The 23,389-nt window shown below is 40.1% G+C and overlaps 1 protein-coding gene across 5 annotated transcripts in view; it reads left to right on the forward strand.

The window, feature by feature from the left end:
- The window catches only part of SLC26A7 (solute carrier family 26 member 7), a 226,459-nt gene that overhangs the window by 102,086 nt on the left and 100,984 nt on the right, over positions 1–23,389 (forward strand). For all 5 annotated transcript variants that reach the window (XM_070382933.1, XM_070382935.1, XM_070382934.1 and 2 more), the window contains 2 exons: positions 2,863–3,035; positions 14,868–15,032. In XM_070382933.1, the coding sequence (XP_070239034.1) occupies positions 2,863–3,035; positions 14,868–15,032 (338 nt within the window). The remainder of the gene's footprint in view (positions 1–2,862; positions 3,036–14,867; positions 15,033–23,389) is intronic.

The following is a 23,389-nucleotide window of genomic DNA, read 5'->3' on the forward strand; positions in this document are numbered from 1 at the left end:
TTGAAAAGAGGCAGTACTTCCATAACCGTGTTGGCACAGTGTACCCTGTACCCTTTCTGGGAGTCTCTCTCTCTAGAGACACATCTTGGGATGTGGCTTTTTAGATGGCCTTTTTCTCTTACCGTTCAAGTCCATCTTATCTTCTTCCAAGTCCTAGGAAAGGTAGGCCTAAACTTAAAAGTTAACCCTAGACCATCTTTGTTCTCAGTTCTCTAGTCGTCTGTTCAGTGGCTTTCGTACAAATCATTTTTCTCTATGTCCTAGACTTAAAGGCCAAAAGACACACTTCTTTACTCTCAGGACTATCAAACTTTGAGAAATTTTATTGTAACATATTTGGAAAAAATGTCTTATCAAGAACAGATTCTATGGCAGATATTCTTTATTTGGTATTGCCTATCCTTGATGACAGAACCTTGTCTCTAATCATTAGATATATTTGTTCTTTGATGTGTTCTTAATTTAGTAATTTATGATGAGAACAGTGATCGTGACAGTTGACATTTATTGATGATTTATAGAGAATGCCTTAGCTTCCTGAGAGAACTATATTCAGTTTTCCTCCATTTTTATGTACCATCAACTCAATGGAACAGTTAACATTGAATAAGAGAGCATTTTGGTTTTAATCTCATTATGACTTATTTTTTTTAGGTGCCATATGTTGTGATATGTGGCATATATATAAATATGTGTGTGTGTGTGTGTGTGTATAATTTTTTAGTTCCTAAGTCATGTCCAGTTTTTCTGACCCCATGGACTGTAGCCCACCAGGCTCCTCTGTCCATGGGATTTTTCAGGCAAGAATACTGGCATGGGCTGCCATTTCCTTCTCCAGGTGATTACATGATTTACGTCTCATCACAACCCCATTGGGTGAGGAATACTTTCTATGTTTAGATAAAGAGATTGAGATTCAGTGTGCTGGGATTTAAGGTGAGGTGTATTGGAGGCTACCATCATCATACTATTCTGAATCACAGCACATACTGCCTTCTCCTGTGAAACCAAGGGATTGCTTATGCTAGGTTTTTACTGAAACATTGTCTCTGTTTGAATTGGCTCTCTTGCTGTATGAGGCTGCATGCCATTTGTTGAGATGTCTACACCTTATGATGTAGACTCTTTTCCACAAAGTGTCAGTTATGATCTGGGGCAAACTAAGGTCTTTAGGTAGTGAGCTGGAATGTTTGCACAATGCTGCAATTTGTTTCTTTAATCCCAAATTGCTACACCCTCTCTGTGGGAACTGGCATCCGCCTGCCGGTGTGGCTGCATTCTCAGACATGCTGTGCCAAGATAAGAGCATCAGAGCTCTTGGCAGAAAGAGAGGAACACGCTGAAAATAATCCTGCATTTCTGTGAGGCCAGGACAATTCTTGGGAAATACCTTTGAACCATATCTAGGTATGGTAGACAGGAATGGTGCATGGGCCACAGCATGTTGTTGTTTCTGTGCCCTGAATAGAAAGATTCAGCCTGGCCTGGAAGGTCTGGGATGGATCTATGTTGAATATGGGATTTGAGCCAAACAAGGAAAGACAAGAGTAGATTGTCTAAGTAGATTGGAAGGGCAAGCATTTCAGCAAAGGGTCTCAGATTCAGCAAAGGGTCCCGTTTTCCAAATGAGCTTATTGAGGTATTTATCATCTCTTTCATATTCTTCTCAAACTCTAGAATATAGGCATTATTACCCTCATTTAAAAAAAAAAAAGCAGAGACATTACTTTGCCAACAAAGATCTGTATAGTCAAAACTATGGTTTTTCTAGTGGTCATGTATGGATGTGAGAGTTGGACCATAGAGAAGGCTGAGCATGGAAGAATAGATGCTTTTGAGCTGTGGTGTTGGAGAAGCATCTTGAGAGTCCCTTCAATTGCAAGGAGATCAAACCAGCCCATCCTAAAGGAAATCAACCCTGAAGGACTGATGCTGAAGCTGAAGCTCCACTATTTTGGCCACCTGATGCAAAGAGCCGACTCATTAGAAAAGACCCTGATGCTGGGAAAGATTGAAGGCAGGAGCAGAAGGGGATGACAGAGGATGAGATGGTTGGATGGCATCACAGACTCAATGGACATGAGTTTGAGTAAACTCTGAGAGATGGTGAAGGACAGTGAAGCCTGGTGTGCTGCAGTCCATGGGGTTGCAAAGAGTTGGACACGACTGAGCAACTGAACAAGAGCAACAGCAACACCCTCACTTTATGGATGAGGCAATTTAGACTCAGAGTAATGTACTTTATGTTGCGATAGTGATAGATGGAGGAGCTGGATTCAAGTCCATACCAAGTCCATACTAGGATCTTTATCCTTGTCCTGCATTCTCTATATAGATCTTCAGAGAGGTGGTAAAACATACGGCCTAGGAGGGAATAGCAAGTAGATGGTGTGGCTGTATGTGCAAGAAATATGTGTATATAAAGGTGAGTTTCTGTTTATTCCATAGAGCGAAGGGTTGAGTAGTGGGGATGTAGAGGAGAATGCTTCTAATAGATCTGTTTTGGTTTTACAAGATATGTTAAGTCACTTCAGTCGTGTCCGACTCTGTGCGACCCCATAGACAGCAGCCCACCAGGCTCCCCCGTCCCTGGGATTCTCCAGGCAAGAACACTGGAGTGGGTTGCCATTTCCTTCTCCAGTGCATGAAAGTGAAAGTGAAGTCGCTTAGTCTTGTCCGACTCTTAGCGACCCCATGGACTGCAGCCTAACAGGCTCCTCCGTCCATGGGATTTTCCAGGCAAGAGTACTGGAGTGGGGTGCCATTGCCTTCTCTGTTTACAAGATAGATTCACCTTTAATGGTGGAATACAATAATGTTTATTCAGTCTGGTACTAACAGAGGATCCCTTCCCTGTTTTAGGCACGTTTGCCTTGACATCCTTAATATCCGCTAATGCAGTGGAACGACTTGTCCCTCTGAGCAGTCAGAACCTCACCACACACAGCAATACAAGTGTCCTGGGATTATCTGACTTTGAGATGCAAAGGATTGGTGTTGCTGCAGCTGTTTCCTTTCTCGGCGGTGTGATTCAGGTAAGTATACTGAAATTTGTGAGTAAAGAAAGGGAGAGAGTGGCAAAGAAAAGGAAATTGGTGCTTTATTAAATTAAACTTTTCTTCTCAATTGAATTTTTCTTCCAGTTTTATTGAGATAATTGGCCACAGTACTGTATAAACTTAAGGTGTACAGCATAATTATTTGATATGCATACATCATGAAATTTAAGTTTAATGAACATCCTTCTCCCTGGTGGCTCAGTTGGTAAAGAATTCACCTGCAATGCGGGAGACTTGGGTTCATTCCCTGGGTTGGGAAGATCCCCTGGAGAAGGGAAAGGCTACCCGCTCCAGTATTCTGGCCTGGAGAATTCCATGGATTGTATAGTCCCTTGGGTCGCAAAGAGTCGGACAAGACTGAATGACTTTCACTTTCACTTACAGCAATGAGGTGTTAATTTCAAAGCAAGGTGGAACCATTTAAAATGCCAGTATCAGTATTTTTGCTGGGGAAACAAGCACTTAGTAAAAATTATGGCAGTTTAAAAACCAAAACAACTTTTGTCTTTTCTCTGTAGCTTTTATTGTCCTCTATAATAGGCACTTTGCCTTTTTTCCTTTTTCCAAGAACTTAAAGGGGTCTGGGATTACCTTTGGAAAATTTCCCAAGCTTTACTTTTCTGAAGCAACCTCTGGACAAGATTTCTGCCCCAGAGGACACGGGAATATACAGCTCCTTTGACAGTTACACAAGCATGGGATGACATAGCTGGGGGTATTTAGTGACAGAGCCTTTTATTATTGTACTGATACATTCTGGAAACACATAGTCTTACGTCTTACAGGATGATAAGAACAACTGCAGACCCAAATAAGAGATTCTCCACTTACTTTTGATTTTGTACTAGATACTTGTTTGCATCTTTTAAATAAAGGGATCATGAGTATAGAAAGGATTTAAGATGTTAACTAGTTTAACCTGCCTATTCAACAGATCATTCTTAACTCCTTCCAGAAAAATCAATTTTATTCTATTGTAATGCTCGGGGAGGACAATCTAAAGTTCCTTTTAATGATGTTTCACTGTTTCATAACCATTACAGACAATAAGCCATTACTGTTTAAATCTTTCCAGCTGTGCTTCCACCTAGTAAAGCAAAGACACAGTTCACTTAATAAAATTAGAATTAAAATCCTTAAAATTATAAATTGAAAATTCCTCACATTAAAAATAGTAATTATATTTATTATCCTACTATGTGCTAAGCTCTGTTTTTAAGCTTACTGCATGTATTCATGTATTCAACCTCTGTCAGTATTTTATGAAATAAATATTCTTCTTCCCATTATACTGATGAAGATACTGAAAAGTAAAGCAACTTATTTAGAATCTCATAATTAGGAATTGGCAAGGTAGGAGTTGAATTCAAAAATACAGTTTCTTAAGTGCTATGCTGCAGAGCTTTTTAAACTAATACAGTGAAAGGAAGCAAGGAAACTCAGCTCACCTTTTCAAGCCAGACACCATGCTAGTGTCTCCCACACTATCTCCTTGACAATAGCAGCAGCCGTGATTTAGGCATGGTTCGTCTGGTGGGCAATGTCCTTGGTTATATAACTGTGTGTCCGCCGTTCTTGAGACCTTCAGGGTCTTTCTCATACCGCTTATATGACACCGCTTGTACTTCTTTCAAGGCTCAGCTCAAAGGTAATCATCTCAGAGAAATATTCATTGACATCTCTGGACTTCCTCTAAAAGACTTTGGATGTGACTTACATGTTAGGACTTCTCGATCTACCAGAAAATATTTTCTGGGTATTTGCCTCTCTATCTGGACTTAGTCTCTAGAACTGTTGAACTCCATAGTTCTAAGAGCTGGTACAGAATAAATGTGAGTTGAATCATTTGAATAAGAACAAAGTCAACAAAATGTTCGTAGCATTATCGTGTCAAATAGGCAAAATTAAATTGGGATTTTATTTTTGTGTCTTCTGATTTATCATTTTCTCTTTCCACCCCCGACCAGAAGATAAGGAATGGGTATATATCTGTTTAAATTGTAACACAATTCTTAATGAAAAAGGAGTAAAAAAAAAATGTATTATAATTTTTTAGTTTGGTTATTGATTTTGTCAGATCCATCTAGCTAAAAGGTGAAGACTTTTTCAGTGAAATCTCCCACCTCTTCTCCCAACTATTCCCCAGCCAATGCCTGAAGAAAAATAGAAGTACAACCACTCCTACAACTCCCCAACTCCTCCGTGTCTTTTAATAATATCATGCTCCAATCATCCCATTTTAAAACTTAGTTGTTTTCTTTAGCTAGGGCAGAATTCCATTCCTATAGCATGCATGCATAATCACTAAGTTGTGTCTGACTCTTTGGACTCTAGCCTGCCAGGCTCCTCTGTCCGTGGGATATTTCAGGCAAGAATACTGGAATGGGTTGCCACTTCCTCTCCAGCGACTATGCCCGATCCAGGGATCGAGCCTGCATCTCCTGCATTGCAGGCAGATTCTTTTAACCGCTGAGCCATCGAGGAAGACCAGTGGAAGGGCAGAATGGAAGGCCAAAGAGTCAAATTGTTGTACACCCCTTGCAGTTCTGATTCTCACTGCCGCTTACATTAGAGGCTATTTTCTTTTCTACAAAAGTCTGAGAACTGAAAAGATTATGGTTGAGCCTTCAACCATGCAATTCCAAATAAAAATAATTCTTAAGCAGTGAATTTCTAATCTCAGTTCAGTTCAGTCGCTCAGTCGTGTCCAACTCTTTGCGACCCCATGAATTGCAGCACGCCAGGCCTCCCTGCCCATCACCAACTCCCGGAGTTCACTCAAACTCATGTCCATTGAGTCGGTGATGCCATCCAGCCATCTCATCCTCTGTTGTCCCCTTCTCCTCCTACCCCCAATCCCTCTGAGCATCAGGATCTTTCCCAATGAGTCAACTCTTCGCATGAGGTGGCCAAAGTACTGGAGTTTCAGCTTTAGCATCATTCCTTCCAAAGAACACCCAGGGCTGATCTCCTTTAGAATGGACTGGTTGGATCTCCTTGCAGTCCAAGGGACTCTCAAGAGTCTTCTCCAACACCACAGTTCAAAAGCATCAATTCTTCGGTGCTCAGCTTTCTTCACATTCGAACCCTCACATCCATACATGACCACTGGAAAAACCATAGCCTTGACTAGATGGACCTTTGTTGGCAAAGTAATGTCTCTGCTTTTGAATATGCTATCTAGTTTGGTCATAACTTTCCTTCCAAGGAGTAAGCGTCTTTTAATTTCGTGGCTGCAATCACCATCTGCAGTGATTTTGGAGCCCCCCCAAAATAAAGTCTGACACTGTTTCCCCTGTTTCCCCATCTATTTCCCATGAAGTGAATTTCTAATCTATTCTGTAATAAAAAATAACATATGAATTGTGCTGGTTTCCTAAACATGTTTACCTACTGAATGATCCACTATTTGTCTCAGATCCGTTATCCATTCTTGCTGTGTACAATGTAGGTGTTTTTGTCTCTTTTACTCTTGCTACTCCTCTCAAGAGGAGAAGGGGGTGACGGGGGACAAGATGGTTGGATGGCACCATTGACTCAGTGGACATGAGTTTGAGCAAACTCCAGGAGATAGTGAAGGGCAGCGAAGCCTGGTGTGCTGCAGTCCATGAGGTCACAAAGAATCAGTCATGACCGAGTGCCTGGACAACAACAACAACAACCGCTCTTATACTGACCTTTTAAACAGCCAGTTGTTTCACATAGTGTCATCAGACTGACACTGCCAAAGCACAGCTTGATTTCTGAGCCAGCGTGCAAGGTTGTTGTCATTGCTCAGTCCTTCCAATGAGTATTCAGGGATGATTTCCCTTAGGAAAGCAGCATACTTGTTTGCAAAATTAGGTGTTTAATAAAAATATGGAAGAGTGATGTCACTCACACTTGGAAAACTCTTATTTTCACTGCATGTTGTTGTTATTGTTCAGTGACTCAGTCATGCCCGACTCATTGCAACCCCGTGGACGGCAGCATGCCACGCTTCCCTGTCCTTCACTACCTACCAGAGTTTGCTCAAACACATCTCCATTGAGTCAGTGATGCCATCCAACCATCTCATCCTCTGTTGCCTGCTTCTCCTCCTGCCTTCAGTCTTCCCCAGCATCAGGGAAAGCATCACTGCTTCTAAAGTGCTTTATATTGTGACGTCAAAATGGCTTGCTTTAATGTTATTACCACCTTTTGGCTAGTTATGCTTCTTCTAAACTAACAATGTTGTGTCTTCCATACATAGTCTATGCTATCCTGCTTTATATGCGTATTCTTCCCTCTTTCTGCAATGCTTTCTTTTTTGTTTGTTTGTTTGTTTTGTTTTTATTTTATTTTTTTTTAAACTTTACAATATTGTATTGGTTTTGCCATATATCAACATGAATCCACCACAGGTATACACGTGTTCCCTGTCCTAAACCCTCCTCCCTCTAATAGCCTCTTTCTTCTTGGATTCCTTAAGGGTCAAGATATAATTATATTCCGGTCTAGCAGTATTGCATTCTCCTTCTGAAAAACTGGTGGCACATTCTCTATTCCTCTCTTTTATCTGTGTGCAGGTTTGTCTTGGTGTAGTTATCTGCACACATCATGTCTCTGAAACCCAGCTGCCTGGAGCTTCTCCTAGAGTCCCTCTTTTCCCCTGTCCCTAAGTATGTGGAACTTGGGAACTCGTATTGAACAACGCATGCATGTTGGAGAAATACAGACTTACTTGAGGCTTCCGTGAGAGAGGTAGAGGAGGTTTTTTTCTCTTTTTCTTTTTTTTTTAACAAATTTCTTGAATTAGAATTTTTTTTAAGTAAAGTTGCAAAGATAGTACACAGTTGCCACGTATCCTACCCACCCACAATTTCCCCTATTATTGATATCTACATTAGTCACAACTAATGTATCAGATTATATACACTGCTTTTAAGTAAAGTTCATATATTGTAATCAGATTTCCTTAGGTTTTACCTGATGTTGTTTTCAGTTCTAGAATCCCAGCTGGTACACCGCTTTACATTTAGTTGTCTTGTCTCCTGGTAGGGTCCTCTTAACTGTTAAAATGTCTGAGACTTTTCTTGTTTGTGATAATCTTGACAGTTTTGAGGACTATTGGTCAATAGTCTCTAGAATGTCCCTTAACTGGGACAATTTGTCTGATGTTTTTCTCATGATTAAATTGGGGTTGTGGGTTTTGGAGAGGAAGATGAGAGAGAGAGAGAGATTCTCATCACATCTTATTAAGAGTATAGACTCTCAACTTAACTTACCACTCTTAATGTTAACCTGGATCACCAGGCTGGACTAGTGTTAGTTTGTCAGATTTCTTCAAATTACTCTATTTTCCACTTTTCCAAACTGCAGTTTTTGGAAAGAAGTCAATATGCATTGCCTACTCTTAAGATATGGGAGTTATATTAAAAAAGTTAAGATAAAGAGTGGGGAGTATCTACATAAATTACTGGAATTCTTCTGAACAGGAGTTTCCCAACTCTCTCATTTTAAAATGTAATCAATCATTTATATCAGTATGGACTCAGAGTTATTTATTTTATCCTTTGGGTTATAATTCAATACTGCTTTATTTATGTTGTTCTTCACATTGTGCTGGCTTTGAGCATTGGGAGCTTTTTTCAGTTGGCTTCTATGTCCTTCCTTGACATGCTCTCATTTTTTTATTTATTTGTTAGTTATTTTTGGAGCTCTTTTTTACTCTCTGGCACTACAAGATGACCCATGCTCATTGTATATATTTCCTACCCTGGTCATAGAATCAGCCATTTTTCGAAGGACACCTGATTTCTGTTATTGGCGAATGCTCCTAGAAATGAAGGTTTATGTGCTACGTGTGCTCTTTGCCACAGAGGTGTTGTCACTTCTCAGCTTACACAAGCAAGGAAATGCATGTGTATCAGCCAATAGGCTTCCTTGGTGGCTCAGATGGCAAAGAATCTGCCTGGAATTCAGGAGACCTGGGCTCAGTCCCTGGGTCAGGAAGATCCCCTTTAGAAGGGAATGGCTACCCACTGCTGTAGTCTTGCCTGAAGAATTCCATGGATAGAGAAGCCTGGGGGGCTACAGTCTGTAGGGTTATAAAGAATCAGACATGGCTGAGTGACTAACACTTTCACTTCATGTCAACCTATGTATGTAAACATATCTCTCTAATTTCTAAATATATTCATCTATATCTGTGTTAAACATGATTTCCTACTGAGGTCCGCAATTCTTATCCCTTCCATACTGATCATTTTAACCTCCCCTTGCTTGCTATGCTGTGCTATGCTAAGTCACTTCAGTCGTGTCCAACTCTGTGAGACCCCATAGACGGCAGCCCACCAGGCTCCCCCCATCCCTGGGATTCTCCAGGCAAGAACACTGGAGTGGGCTGCCATTTCCTCCAATGCATGAAAGTGTAAAGTGAAAGGGAAGTCGCTCAGTCGTGTCCGACTCTTAGCGACCCCATGGATTGCAGCCTAACAGGCTCCTCCGTCCATGGGATTTTCCAAGCAAGAGTACTGGAGTGGGGTGCCTTTGCCTTCTCCATTGCTTGCTATAGATTTCTTAAATAGTGAGAAATCTGGCTCCCACCATCTACTATCCATTTACTTCATTTTTCAGTCCCAGTGTATACTTATAATGGTTTCAGAATTATTAACCTCTACACCCATGGGAATTAACTTTATCTACTCAAGGACAGTATCTTTATTACCTTTGGTTTTACATACTTTGGGCTTCCCTGGTGGCTCAGCTGGTGAAGAATCCGCCTGCAATGTGGGAGACCTGGCTTCGATCCCTGGGTTGAGAATATACCCTGGAGAAGGGAACAGCCACCCATTCCAGTATTCTGGCCTGGAGAATTCCATGGACTGTATAGTCTATGGGGTCACAAAGAGTCGAACACAACTGAGCGAATTTCACTTTCACTTTACATACTTCACTCATTTTCAGAGTTATTCATGTGAGCACATTTTTTGCATCCCTTTCAATGAGGTTTTTTCATACCTTTAACTAATCTGAAAAGTCTATATATTGTATGAGTCCATTTAAATGCTACTTAGAAAAGGCAAACATAAAAAGAGAGTAAATGCAGCTTTGGTTGTCAGATTCTTTGTCACATTCTGCAGTCTACCCTGGGACCTCCCAACCTCCAAATAATTTTCTAAAAAATTCATACACATTAAGGTTCATGGTTTTGATAAATGCTTACTCTCATATACCTACCATTACAGTACTGTACAGACTAGTTTCACCATTCTTAAAAATTCCCTGTGTTTCACCTAGGACATTCTCCAAGCCCCTGGAAAATAGTGATCCGCTTACTGTCTCTTTAGCTTTGCCTTTTCTAGAATGTCGTATAATGCAATCATGCAATATGTAGCTTTTCTAGACCATCTTCATTCACTTACAGTATTAAGATTCATTATTCATTCAAGTCATTGCATGACTTGATAGGCCATTTCTTTTTATTACTGAATAGTATGGAGGAGGGCTGAATTCCACAGCACACAACTTCATAGGTGTCCTTTTGACGTTGTTTCTCTAGCTCTCTGGTCACACAGAGCTTTTTCCCTGCCATATCCCTGGGGAGCACTCGGTTGTTCTCCTGTTGTTAATTGCTGAGTCATGTTGAACTCTTCTGCGGGCTCACAAACTGTCGCCCTCTCGTTTCCTTCTGTCTGTGGGATTTCCCAGGCGAGAATACTGGAGTGGGTTGCCATTTCCTTCTACAGGGGATCTTCCTAACCCAGTAAACCCATGTCCCCTGCAATGGATTTAGGAAGGTTCTTTACCACTGAACCACAGGGAAAGCCAACTGCTCTATTACCAGGAGCAATTTAGTTCTCTTCCCCGAGTCTGCATGCAATGCTCGGTAGAGAACAAAGGGCTTTTCGAGTTTTCGCTCCCACTCAGCTTCTTGGTCTTTACCTTCCTCGTGACAGCTACACGGCAGTTCCTTACACTCCTGGTTAACAATACCTGCTCCTAACACCAACACTTTGCCTCACTTTATAATGTCTTTCAAAGTATGAACTGTATCTTTATCTCTGTGTTCTGCAACAATATTGTGTCCTGCCCCTAGTAGGTATTCGATAAATATGCATTGAACAAACAAAGAAATGATTTGGTATAATATAATTTTACAGACTGCAAACTGATAAAACCTGAAATGCGTGCAGTATTCCATCCACTTGGTCAGTGTAGTTGTTTGCTATGCACTCTTTTCTTTTTTCACTACTTGAAGGCCTCTTGTAAAAAATGGTTTGAGATCTGAGATACATTCAATTTATATAGAACACATGGTGTTTATAAGAGCATTACCAAATAGTATCATGCTAGTGAACCTTGGTAATGTGTGTCAGAGGTTTTCAGCATTAGCCCAGAATATCAACATTACTACAAACAGCTGAAATATATTGTATGAAATTAATTTTCTCATAAACTGTTGCATGGGCAAATTTTGGGAGTTGGCTAGCCAGATTATAATTATTATCATCCCCATTATTAGTAAAAGGAGTTGATGTGGCTGTTTATTGTCATTGCTGCTGCTGCTGCTAAGTTGCTTCAGTCGTGTCCGACTCTGTGCGACCCCATAGACGGCAGCCCACCAGGCTCCCCTGTCCCTGGGATTCTCCAGGCAAGAATACTGGAGTGGGTTGCCACTTCCTTCTCCAAAGCAGGAAAGTGAAAAGTGAAAGTGAAGTCGCTCAGTCGTGTCCAACTCTTAGCAACCCCATGGACTGTAGCCCACCAGGCTCCTCCGTCCATGGGATTTTCCAGGCAAGAGTACTGGAGGGGGGTGCCATTGCCTTCTGCATTATTGTCATTAACCTAATGTTTTTTGACATTGGCATAAAATTTAAGTATTAGGCCTCCAAGCAAAATATTCTATAAGAGTCCTCATTTTACATACTTAAGTTCCAGGATAATCTTGGAAACTTCAGTTCCCTCTGTGGATACCTCCTACAAAGCCTGTGTGTTATAGGTTCTTGCTGCCTTCAACTTGTGCCCCTCAGCCTCTGTATACTAGAGCCCTCATTTTGATGTGGGTGGTGAGGAAAGAGATGTTCTTAAATTTCTCCTTCTTCTTTTTCTCTTCCTATCCCTCTTTTTTCTTCTTAAAATGTCTGCCCTTGTCTTGGGTTATGGAGAATGTCGTCATCCAGAAGAAAGTAATTTCTCTTTAGTTAAATCTCACATGTTTGCAATCATCCTTCACATACACGATGTTTTGTATCAGAAGGGAGGTCTTAAGGGGCTTGGTGAACTTTTAAGAGTCAAGAAGTCTCCATTTCAAGAATTTATCCGTTACTGGGAAGGTTTTTTCTAAAGCATAAAAATGTGTACAAGAAGAGTATTACAAAAATACATGTGGTCTTTGGATAAGTTTTACAGGAGATTACTGCAAACTTTTTGGTTTATATCGTGAGGTAGGTATATATATTTTCAAGATTTGAAATGGCTTAGCTCTTTATGTTTTGAACTTTTCCTATATCTTTCTATTTGTAGCAATCTGGTTGTGGAAATGACAAAGAAGTTTTTACTAGAAGATAGTGGTTAGCTGGAAGTGGTTGGTGTATCACTTCAGGTTAGGTGACCTTTGTTTCTCAGTCATGAGAAAATACTAACCCCTCTTAGTAGGTGCTGGGTAAGAAACAAATAAAAACCAGAATGTAAAATGGTGATGATATATACACGTTCTCTCAAAGGAGTTTGCTTCTCAAAACAAATGAAAATAAGGTTTCTTCACATACAGATAAGAACTTTCTGACATTCCACATATGTGTAAAGTTCCATGTAGGCAAGCAGGTTTCCAATTTCAAAAATTTGGATCGCTTGTATGCTGCATTTCAGTGAAATGAAAACTCAACTCTCAATAATATTTTATTTTTTCCTAATTTTGCCTCAATAATATGCTAGTTTCATCCTCATGGCCTGTAAGAATTAGTGTCATAATTTGGAGCTAACTAATAGAAAGATACGTGGAAAAAATTGGTTCCATATTTTTCTTAACTAATTGTGTTTTTAGGATAAAAATCAAAAGATTATGAATCAGTGTGTTCCACTTGTAGCTACACCACTGATTGATTGGATATTTCCCTTGGGACATTTCTATTTGACAAACCGACACAATTGCTGAAAAAAAAACTGTTGGTAATAGAAGCTGTTGCTCTGGTTTCATATTTTGGTGAAAGAATTGCCTGATTTCTATGTTGGCAACCTGTACTGTTTCCTTTATTACATATTGAATAAAAGGGGGTTGCAAAAATGCAAGCAATTCAAATACATTTCTTTCTGCACTGATGAATTATTTCATGCTCTCTAGAGTTGGAAAATTCGGTGTGGCTTTTTTACATTGCAAATCTAGCGCCTAGTTTTCCATGCATGTAAATATATATGGTATCCTATGACATTCCAGGTACAACACACATGTTGCAATTTTATGGGTTTCAACACTCTTTCATGTGTTATTTCACATTCTCAACAATTCTGAAAAATCAATAGAGCAGACATCATTCTCATTTTTTATAGATGATGAAGTGAGGCTTGGAAAATTTTAAGAGATATTCTAAAGGCAGAAAACTAGGATATGGTAAAGTTAGAATCAGAAGTCAAGTTTTCAGATTTGAGCCCAGAAAACTCCATCCTAAATACAAGTTTAGAGTATTATTGTTTTTGGTCAAGGGGCATTGTGATGTGAAGGAAATGATATATTTTGCAGTGTATGCTCTGGGAGTATTTAGCACTTTATACTTCTCATTTTTATTACTATGTCATCTTGATAGAAGGAAATTTCATTGCTATTCTTTCCTTTGATTTCTTTAATACTTAATTTTATTTTCCAACAAGAATTTTAAGACCTGACCTAAATATTATAATTAACACATTAAGAAGATATAACCCACTTTGTGTTCCCTTTTTCAGTGTGAATACTCATGAATATAATTTAATGTTACTTTCAAAACGGCAAATTTCTATGACTGTTTACATGGATATAGTGGATGTAGTCAGAGAGTGGGCCATCTCCTCAGAGTTCTTTCTCTTCACTGATCATTGCAGTGTTAACAGTGAGAAAAGAGACTTGATTCTTGCTGTCATCTTTTGCCCAGAAGAACTCAATGCACAGGCTTCTGCTTAGATGAGATGATTTTGTCTGGTCATGAAGCAGTTTTGCAATGGAGTATAATGTTATGAGCAGAAAGGAAAAGTTTATCGAAAATGACTTTCCTATTGATTCCTGGGTTTCTTAAGGCATATTCCTTAAACCTATCTCTTTTGTCTTTTCCTCTTCTCCATAAACACTGATGTCTTCTTATTAACATAGGCCCTTTACAGCTCCTTGACAGAGTATCTCGTCAAAACAGTATGTTTCCGTTTCTTAGAACCTGGCAGAAACTCAAGAAATGGACTTTTCTCCTCAATGCTTTTGAAATTTTAAGCCTATTGGGTATAAAGTCATGAATTATGTCCTTTGGACTTTTAAAAAAATTATAGATAATGCAAGTTTTATTTTTCACCCACAGACTGCCATATATTAACTGATTTGAACATATTTCCTTTCTTGTAACATGCATTATTAGGAAAATAGGAAAAAAAAATTCAATGTTCAAAAAATAACTGTGTTAACTTTAATCGAAAGACTTGTAATTGTACCCCAAAACATTTGGAAAGTCTTGGAACCTACTAAAGAAAACCAATCTGTTGAATGAATGAAATTTAAAGAGCACATTTCACATCATTTCTCTGTGTCTGTGTGCTGAAAATGAAAATGTGTCAGATATGAAACCCTCTAGGAAGCCTGGGAAGTCTCACCTTTCTTTGTCCTCTTAGGTGGCCATGTTTGTGCTCCAACTGGGCAGTGCCACATTCCTGATTACAGAGCCTGTGGTCAGTGCAATGACAACTGGGGCTGCCACCCATGTCGTGACTTCACAAGCCAAGTATCTCTTGGGAATGAAAATGCCACATATATCTGGACCACTTGGATTCTTTTATGTGAGTTTTCCCTTGTATCTTTGTTCATGTGTATATCTGGGGCATGTGTGTTTCACATAGTAAAATTTGGTTAATTATGATGCTGAGATTTTTTGAATTTTAAAGCAACCTGGGCTTAAATAAAATCTTTTAGGATATTTAAATATGACTGAGGGTATGAAAGTAGTTTATGAGTGAAACTACTAATTAGGGAGCAATTCTTTGTAACACACAATTAAACAGTACAGTTTGGGAACATGGTCAAAAAAATATAGCTTGAATTTTTTTGTTGCTAATTGTTAATGAAACCATGTATCAGGCTTGTGACCCAGTGTAACAATAGTACACCCTACCACATTCTTTCAGTATAGTGAACCCAGGTATAGATCATGTCAGTTCAGTTCAGTCGCTCAGTCCTTTCCCACTCTTTGCGATCCCATGGACTGCAGCACGCCAGGCCTCCCTGTCCATCACCAACTCCCAGAGCTTGATCAAACTCATGTCCATCCAGTCAGTGATGCCATCCAGCCATCTCATCCCCTGGGGTCCCCTTTTCCTCCTGCTTTCAGTCTTTCCTAGCATCAGGGTCTTTTCTAATGAGTCAGTTCTTCGCATCAGGTGGCCAAAGTATTGGAGCTTCAGCTTCAGCATCAGTCCTTCCAATGAATATTCAAGACTGATTTCCTTTAGGATGGACTGGTTAGATCTTCTTACAGTCCAAGAGATTCTCAAGGGTCTTCTCCAACACCACAGTTCAAAAGCATCAATTCTTTGGCACTCAGCTTTCCTTATAGTCCAACTCTCACATCCATACATGACTACTGGAAAAACCGTACCTTTGACTAGAGGGCCTTTGTTGGCAAAGTAATGTCTCTGCTTTTTAATATGGTGTTTAGGTTGGTCATAGCTTTTCTTCCAAGAGCAGCATCTTTTAATTTCATGGCGGCAGTCACCATCTGCAGTGATTCTAGAGCCCCCCCAAAATAAAGTCTGTCACTGTTTCCATTGTTTCCTATCTATTTGCCAAGAAGTGATGGAAGGGGTTACTGTGATATTAGTTTTTTGAATGTTGAATTTTAAGCCAACTTTTTCACTCTCCTCTTTCACTTTTATTAAGAGGCTCTTCAGTTCCTCTTCATTTTCTGCCGTAAGGGTGGTGTCATCTGCTTATCTGAGGTTACTGATATTTCTCCTGGCAATCTTGATTCCAGCTTGTGCTCCATCCAGCCTGGCATTTCGCATGATGTATTCTGCATAGAAGTTAAATAAGCAGGGTGACAATATGCAGCCTTGACGTACTCCTTTCCCAATTTGGAACCAATCTGTTTTTCCATATTCTGTTCTAAATGTTGCTTCTTGGCCTGCATACAGATTTCTCAAGAGGCAGGTAAGTGGTCTGGTATTCCCATCTCTTTAAGAATTTTCCATGTTTTGTTGTGACCCACACAGTCAAAGGCTTTAGTGTAGTCAGTGAAGCGAAGTAGATGTTTTTCTGGAATTCTCTTGCATTTTCTATGATCCAATGGATGTTGGCAATTTGATCCCTGGCTCTTCTGCCTTTTCTAAATCCAGCCTTGAACATCTGGAATTTCTCAGTTTACATACTGTTGAAGTCTTGCTTGGACAAAAGAGTCTGAAATGCAGTACTTGGGTGCAATCTTAAAAACAACTGATCTCTGTTCGTTTCCAAGGCAAACTATTCAATATCACAATAATCCAAGCCTACACCCCAACCACTAATGCTGAAGAAGCTGAAGTTGAATGGTTCTATGAAGACCTACAAGACCTTCTAGAACTAACACCCAAAAAGCATGTCCTTTTCATTACAGGGGACTGGAATACAAAAATAGGAAGTCCAGAGATACCTGGAGTAACAGGCAAATTTGGCCTTGGAGTACAAAATGAAGCAGGGCAAAGGCTAACAGAGTTTTGCCAAGAGAACACATTGCTCATAGCAAATACCCTCTTCCAACGACATAAGAGAAGACTCTACACATGGACATCACCAATGGTCAATACCAAAATCAGATTGATTATATTCTTTTGCAGCCAAAAATGGAGAAGTTCTATACAATCAGCAAAAACAAGATCAGGAGCTGACTGTGGCTCAGATCATGAACTCCTTATTGCCAAATTCAGACTTGAGTTGAAGAAAGTAGGGAAAACCACTAGACCATTTTCAGGTATGACCTAAATCAAATCCCTTACGATTATACAGTGGAAGTGACAAATAGATTCAAGGGATTAGACCTGAAAGACTGCTTGAAGAACTATGGATGAAGGTTCGTAATATTGTACAGTAGGCGGTGATCAAAACCATATCCCAGAAAAAGAAATGCAAAAAGGCAAAATGCTTGTCTGAGGAGGACTTAGAAACAGCTGAGAAAAGACTATTGAAAGGCAAAGGAGAAAAGGAAAGATACATCCATCTGAATGCAGAGTTCCAAAGAGCAAGGAGAGATAAGACAGCCTTTCTCAGTAATCAATGCAAAGAAATAGAAGGAAACAATAGAATGGGAAAGACTAGAGATCTCTTCAAGAAAATTAGAATATTTCATGCAAAAAGGAGCACAATAAAGGACAGACATGATATGGACCTAACAGAAGCAGAAGATAGTAAGAAGAGGTGGCAAGAATACACAGAAAAACTACGTTAAAAAGATCTTAATGACCCAGATCAAATCAGAGGCCTGGTCAAAACCAGGGGTTGGAGCCCAAATAGCAGACAACCGGTTATCAAAAGTCACTTGAACTTGAGAGAGGAACATGTTTCCAGTTTCAACATATCATCCTAATAATTCTCCATTGTTTCTGGTCTCTTTCTGAAGCTATGCTAAAATCTGTGACTACTCAGGAACTCACATCCTATTGGAATTTTACAAGGAAATCAGTGTCTTGTTAAAGTTGAGTGCAACCAGGCTTCATTTTATTTACTTTTGTATTGTAGAGAAAGAGAAGTATCTTTCCTTCTACGTTGAGGAGCTGAGGCCCCTGTAGCAGAAGACAAATTAACAAAGAAAAACAAACAGATTTATTAGCACGTGTACTACCTTAGCATCTCAGTGTTAAAGAAGCCATCCGTCAATGCAGGAGATATGGGTTCGATCCCTGGGTGGGGAAGATCCTCTGGAGAAGGAAATGGCACCCCACTCCCAGTATTCTTGCCTGGAGAATCCCATGGACAGAGGAGCCTGGCTGGCCACGATCCATGGGGTCACAAGAGTCAGAACTGACTGAGCAGCTAACACACAGACACACACACACATTTCATACATACATAGGAGAAACTCTGGGATTAGTAACTTGTATTGCTTCCCATCCTGCTCATAGCGCCAGCTGCCTCGCTGTTCACACTGTCCACACAGCTCCTGAACCCAGGGTGGGCAAGTTGCGCACTAAGAAGCTGGCAGGAAACGCGAGGAGCCGCAGCAACTAGAGACAGGTTTATTCTCTTCTGGCAGGCATAGCACCCGTTCAGATCAGTTCAGTCACTCAGTCGTGTCCAACTCTGCGACCCCATGAATTGCAGCACCGCAGGCCTCCCTGTCCCTCACCAACTCCCGGAGTTCACCCAAACTCATGTCCATGGAGTCGGTGATGCCATCCAGCCATCTCATCCTCTGTCGTCCCCTTCTCCTCCTGCCCTCAATCCCTCCCAGTATCAGTCTTTTCCAATGAGTCAACTCTTCACGTAAGGTGGCCAAAGTATTGGAGTTTCAGCTTTAGCATCATTCCTTCCAAAGAACACCCAGGACTGATCTCCTGCAGCGGACATAACACAAAATGATGCGTAGCAGCATTCGCGTGCATTCTCTCCTTTCATGGTTGACGCAGCCGACGCAGCCGACACAGCCGTGAGGCAGCCGAAAGCCCAGCTGCTTCTGGGTGGAGCTTGTGCGTCCCTGCAGCAGGGCGGGAGAGCTGGTGACGCATGTGCAGTGCTGTATGTAGCTCAGCGGTACATAGTCACCACCGAACGTGGGTTGAGAGAGCCTGACCGCCATCTTCGCTAATTTGCTCTTTGCTTACGTAACTCAAAAGAAGTGGCTAGGAGGTGGGCTTAAATGACGTAATTCCAAGCTCCAGATAAAACAAAAGCAGACTAAAGCAGCTGTGCATTATCGGGTGACTGGCTAAGCTACAACTTTTGGTGACACCAGGTCTGTGCCAGAAGCCACTCAGTACTAGATTATCTTGACCTCCTGGCTGCGAACAGCATGCTTATCTGTGCATGAACTACGCGTAAAGAAATACACGCCTGTTACAAATTGGTCACCTCAGTCATGTTCACGTTACACAAATAATCATTCCTCTTTTCATTACTTGTGTTGAAAGAATCTGGGTAGCCTGATACGAGAACAGCATTTGACCTTTCAGCTTGTTTCTCTGGTGGCAATGTACATAAAATGCTATATTGAAGTGTATTGTGTATGATTTTTTTTTTGACTTCTTGGAAGATACACCTCAAGCTATATTTTCTTTACTTAGTAGATCAGACGTTGTAATTTGAATTTTGGGGGTCTTTTGTAAGTTCTTATACTGAAATGGAATCAGATTTAGACACATTTTTTAGATGGCTGACTAAATTTGCATCACTCAATTGGTAGAAGTTGCTAAGCTTTGTGAAGATGGAAAACAGAAAAGTTACTCCTGATTTTCAAAGTCACATATCCCCATACTATTCAATGTCTAGGTTGGAATGATGCTTTGGTTCTTTACCAAGGTTTCAAAAGTAATGTTGATATTGCAATGTCAAAAATTATTGCAATCTGAGCATTACATTCAGAAATAAATTTTGTATTTTGTATAGGTTACACTGGGACATTTGGAAGATGTGCTTTGGTGTAGTTAGGCTGAAAAAGAATCTGATGGTGATAACGTAAACATTAACTTGCCATTGATCATTTAGGTGGGATGTGAAAGAGAGAGGTGAACTCAGCACAGAGGTATAGAACAGAGGACAAAATAGAGGCCTTGATCATCAGATAAGAGAACCTAGAGGAGGCTCATTTCACACATTTTTGGATTTTTCCTTCTAGGTTCTCATAACTGTTATATCATTTACTAAAATTACTCAGGCTGATGAAGGATAAAGAATCTTCTAATGATATTCCTTGGAACATAAATTAATATATAGAATATTTGAGACTCTTATGCAATGAGGCAGTCACCACTCCGTAGTCTTAGCTGGAACACTCAGATTTCCTGAAAGAATTCAGACCTGGCCAATCAAAATGTGCGTTGATTAATTCTAGGAAGAATAGTGCTTCTGGGTAGTTTTGAGAGAAAGCATAGCCTTCTGCATTTATTCTGTTCTGAGGTCACTGTGTATTGGGTATCTTCCATCTGCCACTACAATGGCATCTATAGTGTTTTCTCCTGGTGGCTGCCTGATTATGTTCTACTGCGTGTGCTGTGTGCTGTGCTCGCTCACTCAGTCCTGTCTGACTCTTTGTGACCCCACGGACTGTAGCCCACCAGGCTCCTCTGTTCATGAGATTCTCCAGGCAAGAGTACTGGAAAGGGTTGCCATGCCCTCCTCCAGGGGATCTTCCTGACTCAGGGATCGGATCTGCATCTCTAAGGTCTCCTGCATTGGCAGGCAGACTCTTTACCACTAGTACCACCTGGGAAGCCCCTGTTGTCTAATAAGAGGACTAATTCTCTAGTCTGAAAAGTGAAAATCTCTGTCTCTTTGGTTACATCCCTAGTGAGTAATCTGAAATCATATGTTAATGTTACATGCTCAGTTCTGCCCTCTCAGATTATTGGACAAACTTCCAATAATTTTTTGTTCTGAATTTTAGTTGATTTACAGTGTTTCAGGTGGGATTCCTTCTCAGATTCTTTTCCATTAAGGTTCTACAAGGTATTAAATATAATTCCCTGTGCTATACAGTTGGGCTTCTCAGGTGGCTCAGCAGTAAAGAATCTGCCTGCCAATGCAGGAGACACCTGAGATGGGAGTTTGATCTTGGGTTGGGAAGGTCCCCTGGAGAAGGAAATGGCAACCCTCTCCAGTATTCTTGCCTGGCAAGTCACATGGACAGAGGAGCCTGGCAGGCCAGTCAATGGGGTTGCAAAGGGATGGACACAACTGAGTGAGTGAGCATACTATACAATAGGTCCTTGTTTGTATATTTTATTTGTAACAGTTTGTGTCTGTTAATTCCAGATTCCTAATTTATCCCTCACCCTTAGCCTCTTTCTGTTTTGGAAGCCACAAGTTTGTTTTCTGTGTCAGTGAGTCTGGTTTCTGTTTTGAAATATGTTCATTTGTATTATTATTATATTTGTAGATTCCACATGTAAGTGATATCATATGATATTTGCCTTTTTCTTTTTGCCTTGAGGGTAGACATAGCCCGATATTTCGCCCTTTGCTACATCTGAAATGCAGGGCTCATGCCACCAGCTCCAGTTAGGCTCAGGTGTTTAGGCAACTCTTTCTCTTCTGGCTGAAAACTGTTAATCAGCTTCCTCATGTGAGGGATTCCCCCAGAAGTGTTAAATCCTATGAACGTTATCCATTGGTCCTTTGAGTAGCTCTCCCAGCATTTCTGGGGTCTGCATATTCAAAGGGAGGTTCTGGAATACTGTCATGACCTTATTTCTTTAAAAAAGTGAATAGAATTAGGTCTAAACCATCATTTATCCTAATTCCCTTTACATATAGTATTTTATTTTCCCTTTGTTATTCAAATTTTACCTTTAAATTCATATACTTCTAATAAAACTTTCTTTTAATGTTATAGCTGTTTCATAGTGAATTTAAAATATTCCTCTTCAGTTATATGTTGGGTAAAACTTAGTTTTTCCCTCTAAGTGAACTTTTAGCTCTGATGATTTTATTAGGGCCCATGCAATCAGGTAGACATTCATTGATCTGTGTTTTTTCCCTTAGAAAGAGGCAATAGAACTAGAACTTTAGAATCAGAGCAATCCTAAGTAAGATCATGGCTCTACTCTTGACTAAATGACCTTGTAACTTTGACTTCCAGTTGTCTACTGTATGAGTTGGTGATAATAATACCAATTGGGATTCATTCCCCAAATAAACTGCCTGGAACATGGTAGGTATATATTTAATGGAAGTGATTATCTTTGTACTGCTGCTGCTGCTGCTAAGTCGCTTTGGTCGTGTCCGACTCTGTGCAACCCCAGAGACGGCCGCCCACCAGGCTCCCCTGTCCCTGGGATTCTCCAGGCAAGAACACTGGAGTGGGTTGCCATTTCTAGTAGTGAATAGTTAATTATAACAAATTAGAGAGTTTTTAAAAGTGCTATGTAAATAATAGATACGAATTCTTTTCCTCTCTAGAAGACTGTTAATCAGATAAAACAAATCTAAGCAATATAACAATATTATGTTTATTTTTTGCAACTTACAAATAAAGATGATTCCAAAATTTATAAAACTTATAAAAATATCTGCTATTAATGAGGGCTAGTCAACTGGAGTGGAGAAGGCAATGGCACCCCACTCCAGTACTCTTGCCTGGAAAATCCCATGGACGGAGGAGCCTGGTGGGCTGCAGTCCATGGGGTCGCTAAGAGTCGGGCACGACTGAGCGACTTCACTTTCACTTTTCACTTTCGTGCATTGGAGAAGGAAATGGCAACCCACTCTAATATTCTTGCCTGGAGAATCCCAGGGACAGGGGAGCCTAGTGGGCTGCCGTCTATGGGGTTGCACAAAGTCGGACACGACTGAAGCGACTTTGCAGCAGCAGTCAGCTGGAGTTAAGGAATGCTATGTTTTTTAGTTTATTTTAAAATATTTCCATCTATTCAGCTCAGTTCCCTCAAGAAGTTATAAATCCCATTAATAAATTATGAAAAATTCTGCAGTATATTTAAAAATAATCAGAAGCAATATTATTGTAAGAGTCACTTCTGTCTTGGGACCATGGCTCACCAGTTAAATCATTTTATTCCTGTGTTCTCAAAAATGTTTTTCTCTATTTTGTTATATTTGTAATTTTACTTTTTAGACCTCACATGTATATGATATAATATATAATATAGTATTCGTCTTTCTGTGTCTGACTTACGTCACTTAACATAACACCCTCCAAATCCATCCATGTTGTTGCAAATAGCAAAATTTCATTCTTTTTTATGTCCGAATAGTATCCATATCTTGGCTATTGCAAACAATTTTGTTATGAACATTCTGGTACATATGATTTCTGGAATTAGCATTTTCATTTTTGGGGGATTAATTCCCAGGAGTGAACTTACTGGATCATATGGTAGTTCTATTTTTAGTTTTTTTGAGAAGACATCATACTATTTTCCATAGGAGCTGTACCAATTTACATTTCCACTAACAGTGTACTAGGGTTACCTTTTGAGAGATTAAAAAATGAAACTTA

This window comes from Bos mutus, chromosome 14 (assembly GCF_027580195.1).
Source record: "Bos mutus isolate GX-2022 chromosome 14, NWIPB_WYAK_1.1, whole genome shotgun sequence".
NCBI classification, from domain to species: domain Eukaryota; kingdom Metazoa; phylum Chordata; class Mammalia; order Artiodactyla; family Bovidae; genus Bos; species Bos mutus.